General features: G+C 36.1%; 1 protein-coding gene across 10 annotated transcripts in view; it reads right to left on the minus strand.

Annotated features, from left to right (window-relative positions):
• The window catches only part of ANKRD17 (ankyrin repeat domain 17), a 163,841-nt gene that overhangs the window by 23,903 nt on the left and 123,868 nt on the right, over positions 1-16,070 (minus strand). For all 10 annotated transcript variants that reach the window (XM_067736247.1, XM_067736241.1, XM_067736240.1 and 7 more), the window contains 5 exons: positions 15,880-15,996; positions 4,989-5,160; positions 3,411-3,858; positions 2,596-2,751; positions 585-734 (listed from right to left, as the gene is read on the minus strand). In XM_067736247.1, the coding sequence (XP_067592348.1) occupies positions 585-734; positions 2,596-2,751; positions 3,411-3,858; positions 4,989-5,160; positions 15,880-15,996 (1,043 nt within the window). The remainder of the gene's footprint in view (positions 1-584; positions 735-2,595; positions 2,752-3,410; positions 3,859-4,988; positions 5,161-15,879; positions 15,997-16,070) is intronic.

The raw sequence follows: 16,070 nt of genomic DNA on the forward strand, positions 1-16,070 counted from the left end.
TCTTGAGGCAGGCTAAAAAACTATCTGTCCTTCTATTACTGGAAAGGGCACCTGTCTCTCACAACCAAATTTATGATTTCTTAGAATATCATCTTTACTCTAAGGGTATTCAGGCACAGACATGTTCAAGTATTCAATTTAAAACAAATATCCACTTCAGATTTAAACCTATTACTGAGCTCATATTCTAAGGATACAATCTCAGAATAACAAATCTCAAATGCTAATTTAAGAGAAAGATGGAAAACTACAGATTAGAATGTGTTAGAAACCCACTCCTTCTTAAAAAGTGTTTAAGAATGTCATATTACAAGTTTATATAAGGAAAAGATTATTCAAACCTTTGCCATACACACACAAAAGAAAAATTCCTTTAAAGCCCTTTGAAATACTTCACAAGAGCATATAAATAAGAAAAAAAAAAACTGTAAAGGTTATCTTAAACACGAATCAAATTCCCATTTTAAAAAGTATGCTATTAAATACAAAGTTCCATTGAAAACTCAAATGCTTATATATATTGATAATTAAGCTCTAGTGCAATAAAATACAAAAGAAAAAAATTGTAAGAGACAAAATTTTGCCTTATAGTTATTATCCGGTCTCCTGTCTTGTCTTTCTGCTTATCAATATCTATGTGTGCACCAGTGAACTCCCGAATAGCATTAATGTTACAGCCTCCTCTTCCAATCACTCTGGATATCACAGTTGATGGAACAGATACTTTCTTTGACCTGTTTAACAGTTGCAAAAATAAATTAAGATAAATCATAATTATCAGTGGTTGTAATTAAAATAAGAATTATTACTAAAATATGTTTCTGTAAATGCAGAATATTGTCGAATAAGCCTCTTCTACCTACTCTCACTCTAAGTGATAAAGGGCAACTAAGAGCCACAGAAAAGAGAAGGAAAGAGAGAGTGAGCTTTACCACAGCTTCTCATCTCATTACCAAAAACTGTTTGCTTTTTTGACTTTCGTCCTTCATTAATATCTGTGACGCACATACATGTAGATATACGCTGTGTTAATGCAAATACTAATGGCAAATAAAAGACAGGGGTTCCTGCCTACATATACTGACTATGTAGAAACCAAGTAAGAAAACTACAACACGATGTTGTAAGAGCTCTAATAGGGTATCATAAAGACACATTGGTTGGGGCATCTAATCTACCCCAAGGAGTCAAGAAAGGCTTCTTGTGGGTACCTTTGGGTGTTTGACTCATATTCTTGTTTTTATTCCCTAATGTATAACTGAAAGGATGATACTAAAAATTAATTCATTGTTGCCCTGCATTCTTCTAGAGTCATTAAAATGATTATCCACAAATATGGAAACTTGCTAAGGGACGTTTAGTTGTGTGAGGAAAGAGAAAAGCCTGCTGGAATTCCAAAAAAGCAAAACCCACCTAACACCTACAAAATTACATTACAATTTTAAACATTCAGATTCAGGAAAGGTAGATATAAATTTCTGAGAAGTCTAAATTAAAGAATACTTCTAAAAGAAAAACAGTATAATTCTCAATAAAAAGGAGCCAACTGTGCTTCAATGAATAAGTAAATTATTTATTTAGAATAGATTAAATATGAAATTATACGGTTTTTAAATGGTAAGGTATGATCCCTGCCCTTTTGTATACATAACTAAGTTACTTGATAATTCCTTTTTCCCTAAAGAACATAATAATCAGTCAGTGATCATTATTTTAATTTAGTTAAGAATTTGCTTGCATACTACAATATAAAATACATGCAGGAAAACTGAATTCTCTTATTTTTGTACAGAAAGTATTCTGATGTTGTGATTTCAGTTAGTTCAAAAGAATGTGTGTGAGACAGAGAAAGAGATAAAGATAGAGATGGGGGTTGAGGGGAAGTGTTGGCCCAAAATAAGATAAAAAATGTATAGTACATCTTGAGATTAACAGTAATAAGCTTCGTTCACTACAGATTTTGTTTTAAAACAATCAAAAGTTTAATTTTTTTGATGGAATTTCTGGAGAGTTCCTTAAAATAGGTTATCAAAGATTTATAATGGATCACATCCTTTCTAGGTCTGTGGTATCTTACCACCTTTTAGTTTCTGGGATGTTGTTTTACTTTTTAATACATATTATTTAAAAATTCCAAGCAAAATATTTTAGTCCTAAAACCCCATAAATAAAGGTATCCTATGATTTGAAGAATAGTTTAAAACCAATATTTAATTCATTCTCCAAACATTTACAAGTATGCAGTAGACACTACATAGTGGGCTCTGAGGTTACAAAGCCGAACAAGACAATCTATCACCTTGAATAAATTAGCTCACTACCAAATACCAATACCTATGGGGGTCAAGCAGACACCACAATGATCTAACTTTTTATGTAAAATTTCTCAATTTTAAAAGTGTTAACATACACTTTTTTTTTCCATCTAAAATATAGTATACGTCGTCTCTGTTGGCCAGATGCAGCCTTGGGCCACCAGTTTGTTTGCAACCTCTGGAAGAGTTAGGGGAATTTAACTGTAAGGTAAACTATGCTTCATTGTGAAATAGAGCACATATAAAAATGAGAAAAATAATCAAAGAAATAATCAGTCACCTTCTTACAACTTCTTTCCATCCTTCTTCCCTCTTTTGTCCACGCTTAGGACTTGCTACTGTTAATTTCCCATTTGGAGAGGAAAGGGGAGATGGACCAGATTTTGTGCAAGTGGAAAGAGAATTACTGGTCACTTCACTGATAGTCTCTGACAATCTTTAACAGGGAGGAAAAACACATTAAATATAGAAGAGATGTAGAATTTTTAATGATAAAGGCAATCTACTACATGATTATATTCTTTATTTTAAGAATATTATGATGAATAAATGAGAAATTTATTTTTCACTTTTCAATACTTAGCATAATATGAAGGGCCAATTTTAAGAAGATATTATCTAGAGGTCAAATTTAGCAGAACTGAAATACAATAATAATCCCTGAGAAACCATAATTAATACTTTTCATGGGTTAAGTTTAACAACCAAAATGAAGAAATTACACAGTAATTCTTTTTTTTTTTTTGTGGTACACGGGCCTCTCACTGTTGTGGCCTCTCCCACTGCGGAGCACAGGCTCCGGACGCGCAGGCTCAGTGGCCATGGCTCACAGGCCCAGCCGCTCTGCGGCATGTGGGATCTTCCCGGACCGGGGCACGAACCCGTGTCCCCTGCATCGGCAGGCAGACTCTCAACCACTGTGCCACCAGGGAAGCCCTACAGTAATTCTTTAATTCAAATGAAATCATGCCTTCTTTAGAACAAAGACAAACCCTTATTTTGTCAGTTGTTCATCTGCCTGCTTTACTAAACAATTCAGCAAGAAAGTGTTTCATAATGATACTATAAATCATGAAAATGAAAATTGGAACTAACTTTATTGAAGCCTTGCCAGAAACAGATTTTCTCTCCTCCTTTGGAAATGTAACCAGAACTGATGGCTGCTTCTTGCTGGTCACAGTGGTGGTGACCATAGCAGGTGAATGATTGTCACTCTTTCGGCTGCTGTTGCTGTTACTACTTTCATCACTGCAACTGGAAATTCTCATGTTATCACTGTCTCCACTCTCGCTGGTACTGCTGCTCTTGGACTCTCCATTCACCTTCTCTGGCTGACTGTATGAGATTGGTAGTGGATCATCAAATATAATTTGAACATTTTCTGGAGTAATTTTATTTTTCCTGTTTTTCCTCTTTGAACTGGTTGTAGTTATGGTATTGTTTCTTTTACCATGGGAACCTGCCAAAGTGGTCCAGGTTGCAGATATACCTATGGTAGTAGTGGTTGTGGCACTTGGAGGCTCTGTCAAGACTTCAGGCTCATCTGTAGAAGTAGCAATACTGAATTAGCAAGTTCTAGCGTTCTTGGCATATATTTAGATTTAAGCACTCGACAAAAATAAATGCTGAATTTACTTTACTACTACTATTAGATATAAAGTTATCAGTCATTCCAGCATTCACTGGTAATGAGATGGATATGATTGATCTATTCTCTCTGTCCCTAAGTTCTAAACAACGCATAGTAGGCAGTTATAAAAAATATTTTGGGGACACTTTGGGAAATATGAATATGTACCGTATATTACATATTATTACATAATTATTAAATTTCTTAAGTGTAATAATGTTATTGTGGTTATGTAAAATAATGTTCTTTTCCTGGGAAACACTGCTCAAGTATTTAGGGGTAATTTCGTATGATGTGTACAACATATATAAGACTATTCAAAAAAAGAGAGAGGAAAAAAGATAAACAAATGTGCCAAAATGTTATATGAATCTAGGTGACTTACAGGTGTTCATTATACTAATCCTTAAACTTTTCTGTAGTTTGAAATTTTTCAAAATAAAAGGCTGGAGGAGGGGGAAATTAACACACACACACATTGGTTTAATGACAATGGTTCTTTCTAACAATATCCTCATCTCAAATAATTTTTTATTTAGAACCTAGTTAAAAATAATTCCCTCATTTAAGAAAAATCTGAATATGGTCTTGGCTGTAGATGAAATTATGGAATTACTGTTAATTTTTTAAGGTATTATAAATGGTATTGCAATTATGTAAGCAAATGTCATTCCTTGAATGTGTGCTGATGTTTTATAGGTGCAATGTCAGATGTCTGCAATTTACTTTTAGACGGCTTAGGAAAAAACTATGTATGTATATTTAGAGAAAAAGATAAAGCAAATACAGTAAAATGTTTATTTTTAAATTAGGTGAAGGGCATTTCAGGTGTTTGTTTCATTATTCTTTCAACTTGTGTGTAGGTTTGAAATTCTTTATAATAAAAAGCTGGGAAGAAGTCAAAAAATGAAAATAGCATATGAATACTTTAGGCCTTAATAACGTAGAGATCTTTTTTCGCCGTAAGTTACTGATATTTAAGGAAATATAATTTTGAGTAGAATGTATTACATGAAACAAATTAGATGGTTTAGAGAAAATACCTTCAACTTTATGCTTTTCTTTTTCTTGAGCAGCTTGGAGTTCAAAGTTTTCTTTATTTTTGGCTTCAATCTCTTCTAGTTTTCTTCTTTGTTCTTCTTTTTTCTTTCTTCTCTTCTCCTTTCTCTTTTCTCTTTTTGCAGCCAAAGCCAGCCTCCGGCTTTCTTCCCTTAACTGTTAAAGAATCAATAAAACAGAATTATAACACTGGAATTTACCTTGGAAAAAGGTTGTCACATAATGTCATTTTATCATTAAGGGTACTGGGATACCATACAATTCAAAGTCATCTTAGTTCAATTCATTGTTTGATCAAGATCATACTCAAATCACTGTAAAGAGAAAATAATATTTTTAAATGTCAAGATCAAATTAATGATAAAGACAACCTAATTTCAAAATGGATGAATGATAAAGATATACATAACTTCATAATCACTATGGAAATATAAATTAAAATAACAAGCTACCATGTTTTGTTCATTAATTTGGGAAAATTAAAAAGGATATCAGCTAGCAAAAGTTTGGGAAAATGAATTCTTCCCTACACTGCTGTCAGTATAAACATTAACATTTTTAGAAAGGTAATTTGAAAGCCTCCTATGAAAATTACAAAGTGCTTATCCTAAGAATATATTCTATAAAATGACTACCTCTAGTGGAAAAATATAGGCTCAATACTTTCCATTGCAAAGTTGATTACAATACTAGTAAATGGAAGCTAGGTAAAGCCATGGGGTGGGGAGAAGTTAACAACAGTATATATTCACAGAATACTAGGCAACCATTAAAAGTTATAAATGTATACCTGGGAAAATGCTCACAATTTACATTTGCTAGGAAAAAAAAGGCAAATTGCAAACTAATGATCTCATTAGGTAGGGGGGGGGGCGGGGGCGGTGCTTTATGTGAATCTATCCAGGATACAAATCAAAGGTTTACTAGTGATTACCTCTAGAGCATGGGCTTGGACAAGAAGTAGCAGAAAGATGGTGACTTTCAATTTTACTTTATATAACTGTACATTGTTTCTATTTGTTAAACTGGATACATATTACTTTCACAGTCAAAAAAACTAGGAATAAGTTTTAAAGTCCAATAACATCTCTTAATAAGCTATTTTAACTACTGAATTTTCCTCTTTGGCTCATAAAATGGTAAAATCATCTACAAACTCTTTTGTTTGCATGTTCTCTAAATGACATTTTCAAAGTACATATTCCTTGATATAATCTAGCTTTCTATACATTTTATGTATATTTTAAATATGTGTCAAAACAATGATACTTAGTTTATGGAAAATGTCACAATATCCTAACTACTGAAAGCAGCCCTTAAAGACAAACTTATAAGCCAAATCAGACTTACTTTTCTTGAGAAAAAGTCTGACTTTTTAAGTCTCTAGCTTTTGCTAGACACTCCTCCTCCCTTTTGAAATAATCCTTGTTGGGTGCCTAAAAGGTCTTGCCCACCTTGAAAGTTTTCACACCCTGGGGCAATGCACCATAATTACATTCTCTTGGGTAAGAGATATGACTTTTGTTTCTGAAAAGGTAAATAATTAAGGAGAATCTATAGAACACCAGATACTTTCTCAAGCAGATGGATTTTAGGAAAGAACACAAATGGAAACTGGAGATATAAAAATTGTCTGCATAGTACCTACCCCCTAGAAATTTTTGCTGGTCTTCCATAAGTACCCAAGTTTCCTCTGAAGACCAGTAAGGGAGGAGCTTTTGACCTTTCCAAAGGACTGAGAAGAAAACAGTAATTGGTGACCTTCACACCCTAGTTCACTACAAGGAAGGAGTACTACCTGACTGGTGAGTTTGAAAGAAGGAACTGAGCGTGTAGGATTCAGCTCATTCAGCCTTGCTTTAATGTAGCTAAGCTGCCTGTCCTCAGGATCCGTATACTTTCTACATCTCTGCCTGAGCTCCAGTGAGGGAGGCCTGGGGTTGATCTGTTTTGCTGACTTTCAAGAAATAAATAGCTAAGTGTAAAGGGAAGAAAAGGAGTAGAAAGGGGGGTGAAGGGTGTGCCAAAGAAACATTTTCAAAGCAACTGTGGCTACAGATAGATACTATGCCTCTCCAATTTAGAATCAGCAATAATAAAACTGATATTTCATCTATATCACATCTGTATGGAAAAAAAGCCAGGAAATAGATTTGGGGGGATAAAAATAAGAAGTGAGGTTTAAGACTTTTGGCTCGGCCAGATGAATTATTAATTTTCCTTGATTTTTAAAATGTGTCCAGTGGTAAGCAATAATTGTGATTGGTATTCAAGAGGGGGGAAGAACTTTTAAAAATAGAAAAACTAGGGCTTCCCTGGTGGCACAGTGGTTGAGAGTCCACCTGCTGATGCAGGGGACACGGGTTCGTGTCCTGGTCTGGGAGGATCCCACATGCCGCGGAGCAGCTGGGCCCATGAGCCATGGCCGCTGAGCCTGCGCGTCCAGAGCCTGTGCTCCGCAACGGGAGAGGCCACAACAGTGAGAGGACCGCGTACCGCAAAAAAAAAAAAAAAAAGGAAGACCAAATGAGACTTTCAGAAAGGCATATATCAGGCAGAAGAAGACAATCAGGAGAAAGCAGCTTCAATGGGAGAAGAGTTTCATAAAGGAAGGCAAATCAACACTGGTAAGTATCACAAAGTATCAGTAAGGACACAAGTATGAGATGTCTAATCTTATTCTGGATTTGGCAATAAGATGCCATTGGTGACCTCTGCCATAGTTAGTTCACTGAATTAGTGGAGAAGTAAGCAGCAAATGGTCCTGGATGGAGAATTACAAAGAAAAGTTGAAAAAAAAAAAAAAAAAAAAGGAAAAAAGAAAAGTAGAGTCAACAAGACATAGATTATTCCCTTAAAATATTTAGATAAGGAAACAAAATACTAAATTTGTGGTAAGGTTTCATTAGGATAGTTAACTTCATGAAGTTGTAGAAAGAGGGTAGGAGTTAATGAAACAGCAGGCACTAAAGTATGGGAGAGGTGGTAATAACTGATACAAGATCCGAAGGAGAAAAGATGAAAACAGAGTATTTAAACCATAAGACTCAAGTAAGTCTGGAGGTGCAGGTAAACAGGGTTAGAAATTCAGCCTACATTCTATATTTTCTCACAAGGTACATGCCCTAGACCTCATTTCACTTACCGGGGAACTGCTACATGTTTGTGAGCATATGTGGGGGAGGGTAGAGGTTTTGAAGAAAAGAGTCAAATTGCAGAATAAATAACCTCATTGTGGAAAAGGAAAGAAAGAGCACTAGTCCAACTGATTTTTTCTTTTGTCTGCAGGATCTTAGTTCCCCAACCCAGGCCCCAGCAGTAGCGAAAACACTGAGTCCTAATCACTGGACTGCCAGGGAATTCCCTAACTGGTGATTTCTAATTATAGATTCAGGAAACAAATTGATGTTTGAGAGTTAAGCTTTTTAAGATGAGAATTTAAGGATTCAGGGAAAGGCAGTCCAGACTAAAGAAATGCCATGTGCAAATCTGTTTTTTTTCTTTTTTTGGCCGCACCTCGAGCCACGTGGGATCTTAGCTCCCTGACCAGAGATAGAACCCACACCCCCTGCATTGGAAGTGCGGAGTCTTAACCACTGGACCGCCAGGGAAGTCCCCCATGTGCATATTTGGATACAGTTATGTGAATGAGATATGTGAGGAGTAGAAAACCATAGTGAGTGATGAGCCTAGAGAAGACAGGAAGAGCCAAATGTTTTAAATTTCCCATGCAGACAATGAAGACTGAAGGATTTCGAGTAGGGAGTAAAGGCAATCATATCTGTGTATCAGAAACTATGGGAACTGGAAAAGTTACACTGGAATAAAGAAGGATTAAACTGAAGGCAAAAGATGACAGAGGCAAAGGTATTTATTTATAGACAGACTGTTAAGAAGCCTACTGCAATACTTCAGGTGAGAAGTGATAATTTAGGAGAGGATGGAACAGAAGACATAAAGAGACTGCCAAAGCTCAATTAAAGGTCATGATGATGATACTGATACCATTAATATTTAGGGGGTTAATATGTGCCAGATACTGGATTAAGTTAATTTACTACACTAACTTATTTGATGGATATAGAGAATGCGGAGCAAAGATAATTGAGAATCTGAAAACTACATCAAGATTTCAATTATTTCTGAATTCAGTAGTGGTATCAATAACAGAAAAAGAGGTCAAGGAGTACAGGGGAAGGGAAGGGCAGGATCCAGCAAAATTTTTTTGATAACTATGTACTAAGCATGGTTCTAGTCTCTTAGGACTAAGCAGAAGACAAAATATCCCTGCCCTCATGAAGCTTATGAAGCTTACATTTAGTTGCTGGGGGAGGTACACAGATAGCAAACGTAATACATTATACAGTTTTTTAAAAAGGTGTTAAGTACAATGTAAAACAGGAATACTGGAGCAGAGGAAGAGAAGTGTGTATATGGGGACATATAGAGGAACATGAAGGTGAAGTTTAAGTAAACATTTAAAAGATTTGAAGTATAGCAGGCAAAGAGAACAGTCAGTATATAAGCTGTATGTTCAGGTAGGCCTGGAATGTTTAAGTAGGTCAGTCTGGTTGAGAATAATAGAAAATGACTTTCAGAGAACATATCAGGAGACTTCATCACCTAAGGTCCCACGGGGCATTTTAAAGACTTTTTATCTTTTACTCTGAGGGAAATGGCACTGTAGGGTTTTGAGCAAAAGAGTGATTTGATTTAACTGATATATAGGATCACTCTAAGTGTTACATAGAGAACAGACTGCAGAGCAATGATGGAATCAGGGAGACCAGTTAAATGACTACTGTGGAAATACAGGTAAAAGATGATATTAATGACTTGAATCAGGGTGAGAAGTGATAGATAGTGACTAGGATCCTTGATATAGTTCTAAGGCAAAGGTAACTAGATTTTCCAACACAATGGAGGACAGAGAGAAATCAAGCATGATATCGATATCTTTAGCCTGAGTAAATTACAAGACAGAGTTGTGGGTCTGGAGTGGGCAAAGATCAGGAGTTCACATTTGAACGTAAGTATGATATATCTAATTAAGTATCCAAAAGGACATGTTGAGTAGCTAGCTAGATATAAGAGACTGGAAGGTAGGGAAGAGGTTTGGACTAAAGATATAAATTTGGGATCAGCTAGTATATATTTAAAGGTAAGAAGCAGGATGAGATGACCAGTGGTTAAGGAAGATCATGTAATAAGCTAAATGACTTGCCAACTAAGAGGAGAGAAGAGGAGGAACTAGAGATACAGAAGGAACATTCAGAAAGATAAGAGAAAAACCAAGACTGTGTAGTGTAATGAAGGCCAGATAAATAGAGTATGTCAGGTGTTATTAGGCTTAGTAAGATAAGGATAGAGAAGTAATCACTGGATTTAGCTAGTGAGAGTCCCCAAAGACCGTAAAGGCATAGTTTTGGTGGAGCTGTAGGAGTGAGAGCCTGGTAGGAGTAAATTCAAGACAAAAAAGAATTGGAATACCCAAAATAGACAAGTTTTGCTGCAAATGGGAGCAGAAATGGGCTTGTAGCTGAAAATGGGGGGCAGGGAGGTACGTGTTGGAAAAATCAAAAGTTTTTTTTAAGATTGGACAAAGAAGCTTATATGATGATGAGGATGATTCAGGGGAGGGGGGAAAATGATATAGAAGAAAAGAAAACTGCCACAACAATTTTTTTTTTTTTTTTTTTTTTTTTTGCGGTACGCAGGCCTCTCATCGCTGCGGCCTCTCCCATTGCGGAGCACAGGCTCCGGACGCGCAGGCTCAGCGGCCATGGCTCACAGGCCCAGCCGCTCCGTGGCATGTGGGATCTTCCCGAACCGGGGCACGAACCTGTGTCCCCCGCATCGGCAGGCGGACTCTCAACCACTGCGCCACCAGGGAAGCCCCAAAACAATGTTTTTGAGTAAGAGATGGCAGACAGAAAATATGATGTAGTTCACAAATGGAGGGATTGGTTACAACAAGTTTATCTAGTAATTGGTATGAAATATATGGGTACAGGGCTTGGTGGGTTGGGGAGATGGGGTAGGGGAAGTCTCTGGCAGTTTTCTTCTGGTGCTTCAGTTTTCTTACTGAAGTAGCATGCAAGGTCATCAGAGGTTGAAGAAGAGGATGTACCAGAAGTCGCAGGATAAAAGAGAAAGAACTAATGGTCTAGAAGAGTGGGAGAGTAAATTAAACTAGGGAAATATATAGTATGACTACTGGGAGGAATTAAAGGGTTCACTGTCACACATTTAAAGTAAAATTAGTCATCAAGGTTGAATGCTTTTTTTCCTTAGACACCTTTAATTACTAGGCTTCAATAAAGAAAAAGGAGAAAGAAAAGAGTAAGGCCAGTGAAGGGTGGTACGATAAATGGATCTTACAATTTATTGGTAGACAGAATGTTTTTAGGCTTGCTGGAGGTAGAATTCTAGAGGGAGTAAAGCTGAAAAGACAAGAGGTGATAATCAGAGAATGAAATGTATGAAACTGAGATTGTGAGGTGGGCATATTAATAGCTTCAGTGGTGGCAAAAAACCCAACTGAAAACATCTATTAGGAATATTTTAAAAATATACTGTACATAGCTCCCTAAAAGATTATGAAAGTTTACAAAGAGAAAAAACAATAAGTGATAAAGTAGAGGGGTAAAACATTAAAAATGCAGACCAATAATACCCACTATGGATTCTAACAGCCCAAAACATAACCTAGTTGTTCACGTCCTAAGAGAACAAGAAATTAACTGCCAGAGTATTCCACAGTTAGACCAGATGAACTGCTCTAGAGCATGGACTCTTCCACATAGTATTTGCTGCATAAGGATAAGGGAATCTGGTAAACATAATGAGCAGTATTCTCAGCAGCAATTTTTACAAACCTATTAACCAACATTTTCAAATTAGAAAGGTTGATCAAAGGAGCATTTTTACACAAGTTACCCATGCAGAACATCCAAGTTAAACCAGACAAGACCACTCCAATGATATTTCTAAATCAGAAATGGTGGAGCCAGAATGTACTGAGCCTCAAAAGGCAAAACGGTGTATTTTTCCAGATGTAAATCATACATTAAAAATAGTGAACCAAACCCTAACACATCTCAATCTGATAATTTTTCAAATAGAAATAGAAAGGGGCTGGAGTTCAGGAAAGAACAGTCTCGTCCACAGTCTAGAATTCTATCTATGTACCATCCCCATTCAAAACTGTTTATAAAGTATCAGTCCATGCAGAAGAATTTGCATCTAATTAATTTTTGATTAACAATTAATACTGGAAAATAGGGCTTCCCTGGTGGCGCAGTGGTTGAGAGTCTGCCTGCTGATGCAGGGGACACGGGTTCGTGCCGCGGTCCGGGAGGATCCCACATGCCGCGGAGCAGCTGGGCCTGTGAGCCATGGCCGCTGAGCCTGCGCGTCCAGAGCCTGTGCTCCGCAACAGGAGAGGCCACAACAGTGAGAGGCCCACGTACCGAAAAAGAAAAAAAAAAAAAACTGGAAAATATGCAATGACATTGAAAGAAATTCCTTTTGAATTGCTTTAAATCTGAGGCTCTGAAAGCATGACCATCTAGGTTAACAAAGACTGGCAAGAATTCAAGGAAAAAACACTTATGTATTGCTGATGGTAGTAGGAAAATATTCTGAAAGTATCAAATTTAAAATATACTGACCTAAGTGAAGAAACTTACTCCATAAAAATAAAAGCACCAAAATATAAAGAAACATGTATAATGACGTTTATTGCAACATTATTTGTAGTGACAAAACTGGAAACAAACCTACTATGGAGTATATTATGCAGTTATAAATCACTATCAGTTGACAATATTCTTCACTTATTGAGAGAGGGAAAAGCAAGTATTAGAGTAATATGTTCGCATGATTCTAATTTTTAAAAAGTACAGTTTTCATATACATGGATATTTATTTGTTCAACAAATGTTTACTAACATGCCAGGCACCATTTTGTAGTTCATACAATCTAGTGGTAGAGAGAGACAAACAAGCTAACTAAGTAAAATACAGTATTTAGAATATTAGAACATGAAAATAAAGAAGGGAAGAAGAGTAGGAAGAATGTGAAAGGGAGACTAAAATATGAGGCAAGTGAAGTGACATTCAAGGCAGAAGGCATAGCAAGAGCAAAAAGGATGGTCATTATGGATAGAGCAAAGTGACCAAGAGAAAGTAGTAAAATAAGATCAGACAGGAGTAAGAAGTGGTGTGAGTGGGCAGAACATGTAAGGTCTTTAAAGGTTTTAAAGGTCAGAAGTGAGGACTTTTAGTTAATTACCATACCAGGTTTTGAACTTCAGTTACCTTACAATGATGGCGTATGCGTTTCTTTTAGTTATCTTTGCATAGTTCACAGTTTAAACTGAACACATTATTGTAATAAAGAAAAAAGAAAATAAATCATTGAAGACATGCACAATAGGACATTCCTAAAAGCTGCTTCTTGACTTTGATCCACAGGTATGCAGTAAATCTCTAAATGTATTTCATGTAACGTATAAACAACAAAGGTATGAAACAATTAAAGATTTTATTTAAAAACAGATATCTATGTCTCAGCTATAGAAAGGATGTCTTCTAAGATTTATAAAAATGCAAAAAGAAACAATATTATGAAATAAATTAGCGATTCTAACATATAAAAATGAGAGAGTAATGCAAAAACAGGATATTATAATATTATAAGGAGAAAGCACTAAAATGTAGGTTGACTTCAATTAAGGGAGGAGAGGAAAGCAGGGAATTTAGAATTAAAAAAAGTGGATTTAAATCTTAGCCTAGCTTCGGCAAGTTACTTAACTTCCATAGATTCAGTTTCTCCATCTGTAATATGAGGGTAATAATATTTCTTACAGAGAAGACTCAAATAATACATATTCTGTCATACAACTTGGCCCTATTATATTGTCTGGTATTTAGTGAACATTAAATAAATATTTGATGAAACTGAATATTAAAAATAGGTATAGTTACAATAATTATAACCATATCTGTTCTCAATGTGTTCAATTAAAACTTCAAAGTGGCCAAAAAAGCTAATTTTCATTTGATCAGAATCTAAACTAGGAAGTTTTTAAAATGAAGAACCTCTGGGGCTTCCCTGGTGGCGCAGTGGTTGAGAGTCCGCCTGCCGATGCAGGGGACACTGGTTCGTGCCCCAGTCTGGGAAGATCCCACATGCCGCGGAGTGGCTGGGCCCGTGGCCATGGCTGCTGAGCCTGCGTGTCCGGAGCCTGTGCTCCGCAACGGGAGAGGCCACAACAGTGAGAGGCCCGCGTACCGGAAAAAAAAAAAAAAAAAAAAAAAAAGAACCTCTGATTTTAAATATATTTTTCAGAATACTGTATTTTCACATTGACTTTAGAACAAAATGTTTAAAATAATTCATACTTTCTTTATGTGAGATGAAATATATAGCTTAACAAAGTCAGTAAGTCTAAAAAGAATGGACTTGACTCAAATGAAAAATGTTATATATACAATTGACCTGTGAACAACACTGTGCAGGCCCACTTTATGCGGATTCTTTAAAATGAATAAGTACTACAGTACTACATAATCTGTGGTTGGTTGAAATCCAGGGACTTGAAACTGAAGATATGGAGGGCCCAAGTATAAAGTTACACATTGCTTTTCAACTGCATGGGGGGGGGTGCCCCAGCCCCCACTATCACTGCATATCCTTTATAAATCTAAAAAGTATATGTTAAATTTCATAGCATTTTTAACCTTTTTTAAAAAGATGAAATATGGCAGAATATATATTCCACAATATTCAATACCAACCAATTCTTTTCCTACTATTACATTATAGAGTACAGTTATTGATAGGAACAGAGAGTAAAGAAGCAGCTATGGGACTGCCCAAACTGTACATTGTTTGGAGTGTTTTACTCCCCATGGGAATAAATGGGAATGATACTGTAGTGTGCCTGAAAGAGAAAAATACAAGAGAAATCATCCATTTAAAAAGGTACGCATTAAAGGGCAGGAAAGGAATAAAGAGGAATAAAGACACAGACGTAGAGAATGGACTTGAGGACACGGGGAGGGGGAAAGGTAAGCTGGGACGCAGTGAGAGAGTGGCATGGACTTATATATACTACCAAATGTAAAATAGATAGCTAGTGGGAAGCAGTCGCATAGCACAGGGAGATCAGCTCCCTTGCTTTGTGACCACCTAGAGGGGTGGGATAGGGAGGGTGGGAGGGAGATACAAGAGGGAGGAGATATGGGGATATATGTATATGTATCGCTGATTCACTTTGTTATAAAGCAGAAACTAACACACTATTGTAAAGCAATTCTACTCTAATAAAGATGTTAAAAAAATAATAGATATACAATACATTTCATGCATTTAAATCGTACAATTTTATAAAAATAAAATAAAATAAAAAGGTGCGCATTAAACATTCCATCAACTGGTCGTATTTCACTAGTTGGTCATGGCTTGGTAGTGTATGCCTTCCTAGTGTATTTGGTACTTCTGATAAATCCGTTGGCAACAAATTACAAGGTCTAGGATCAATGAAGTACAGAGTTGGATGGGGATTAAGAGAACATTAGTTGAGATAATTGAGCATTAGAGGCTAGGTTCCCTGACTTGCAGATCAATGCAATTCCTACAATAACATTTTGTTAATTTGATTATAAAGAAAACTATTTTAATGATATAATGATGTTTAAAATACTCATAATCCTCTCCACTATTTGAGCCAAACTTGGAGAGAAAAATCATGTACATAATTTAAAGCAAAACCAAACCAAAACAAAAAACCACAGATTACAAATTAGGAGGAAGAGAAGCTGAAAGGAAAAAAGTAGGCATTTTTCATATGTAAAGGTTACCATTACCTTTTCCAAGTCTAACTCCTCTAATAAAATGCTGGCATTTTTGTTTGCTTCAGCAGCCTGTCTATCTTTGGCTTGTACTATCGACTCCATACAAAGGTGGCACTTCTTCAGCATCTCCTAAAATGAAAAATTAAGATGTTTCCAGACTCAAAAAATTAACATTTAGAGAGATTCCTGAAAACATGAAAATA

This window comes from Pseudorca crassidens, chromosome 4, assembly GCF_039906515.1.
Source record: "Pseudorca crassidens isolate mPseCra1 chromosome 4, mPseCra1.hap1, whole genome shotgun sequence".
In the NCBI taxonomy this organism is placed as follows: Eukaryota; Metazoa; Chordata; class Mammalia; order Artiodactyla; family Delphinidae; genus Pseudorca; species Pseudorca crassidens.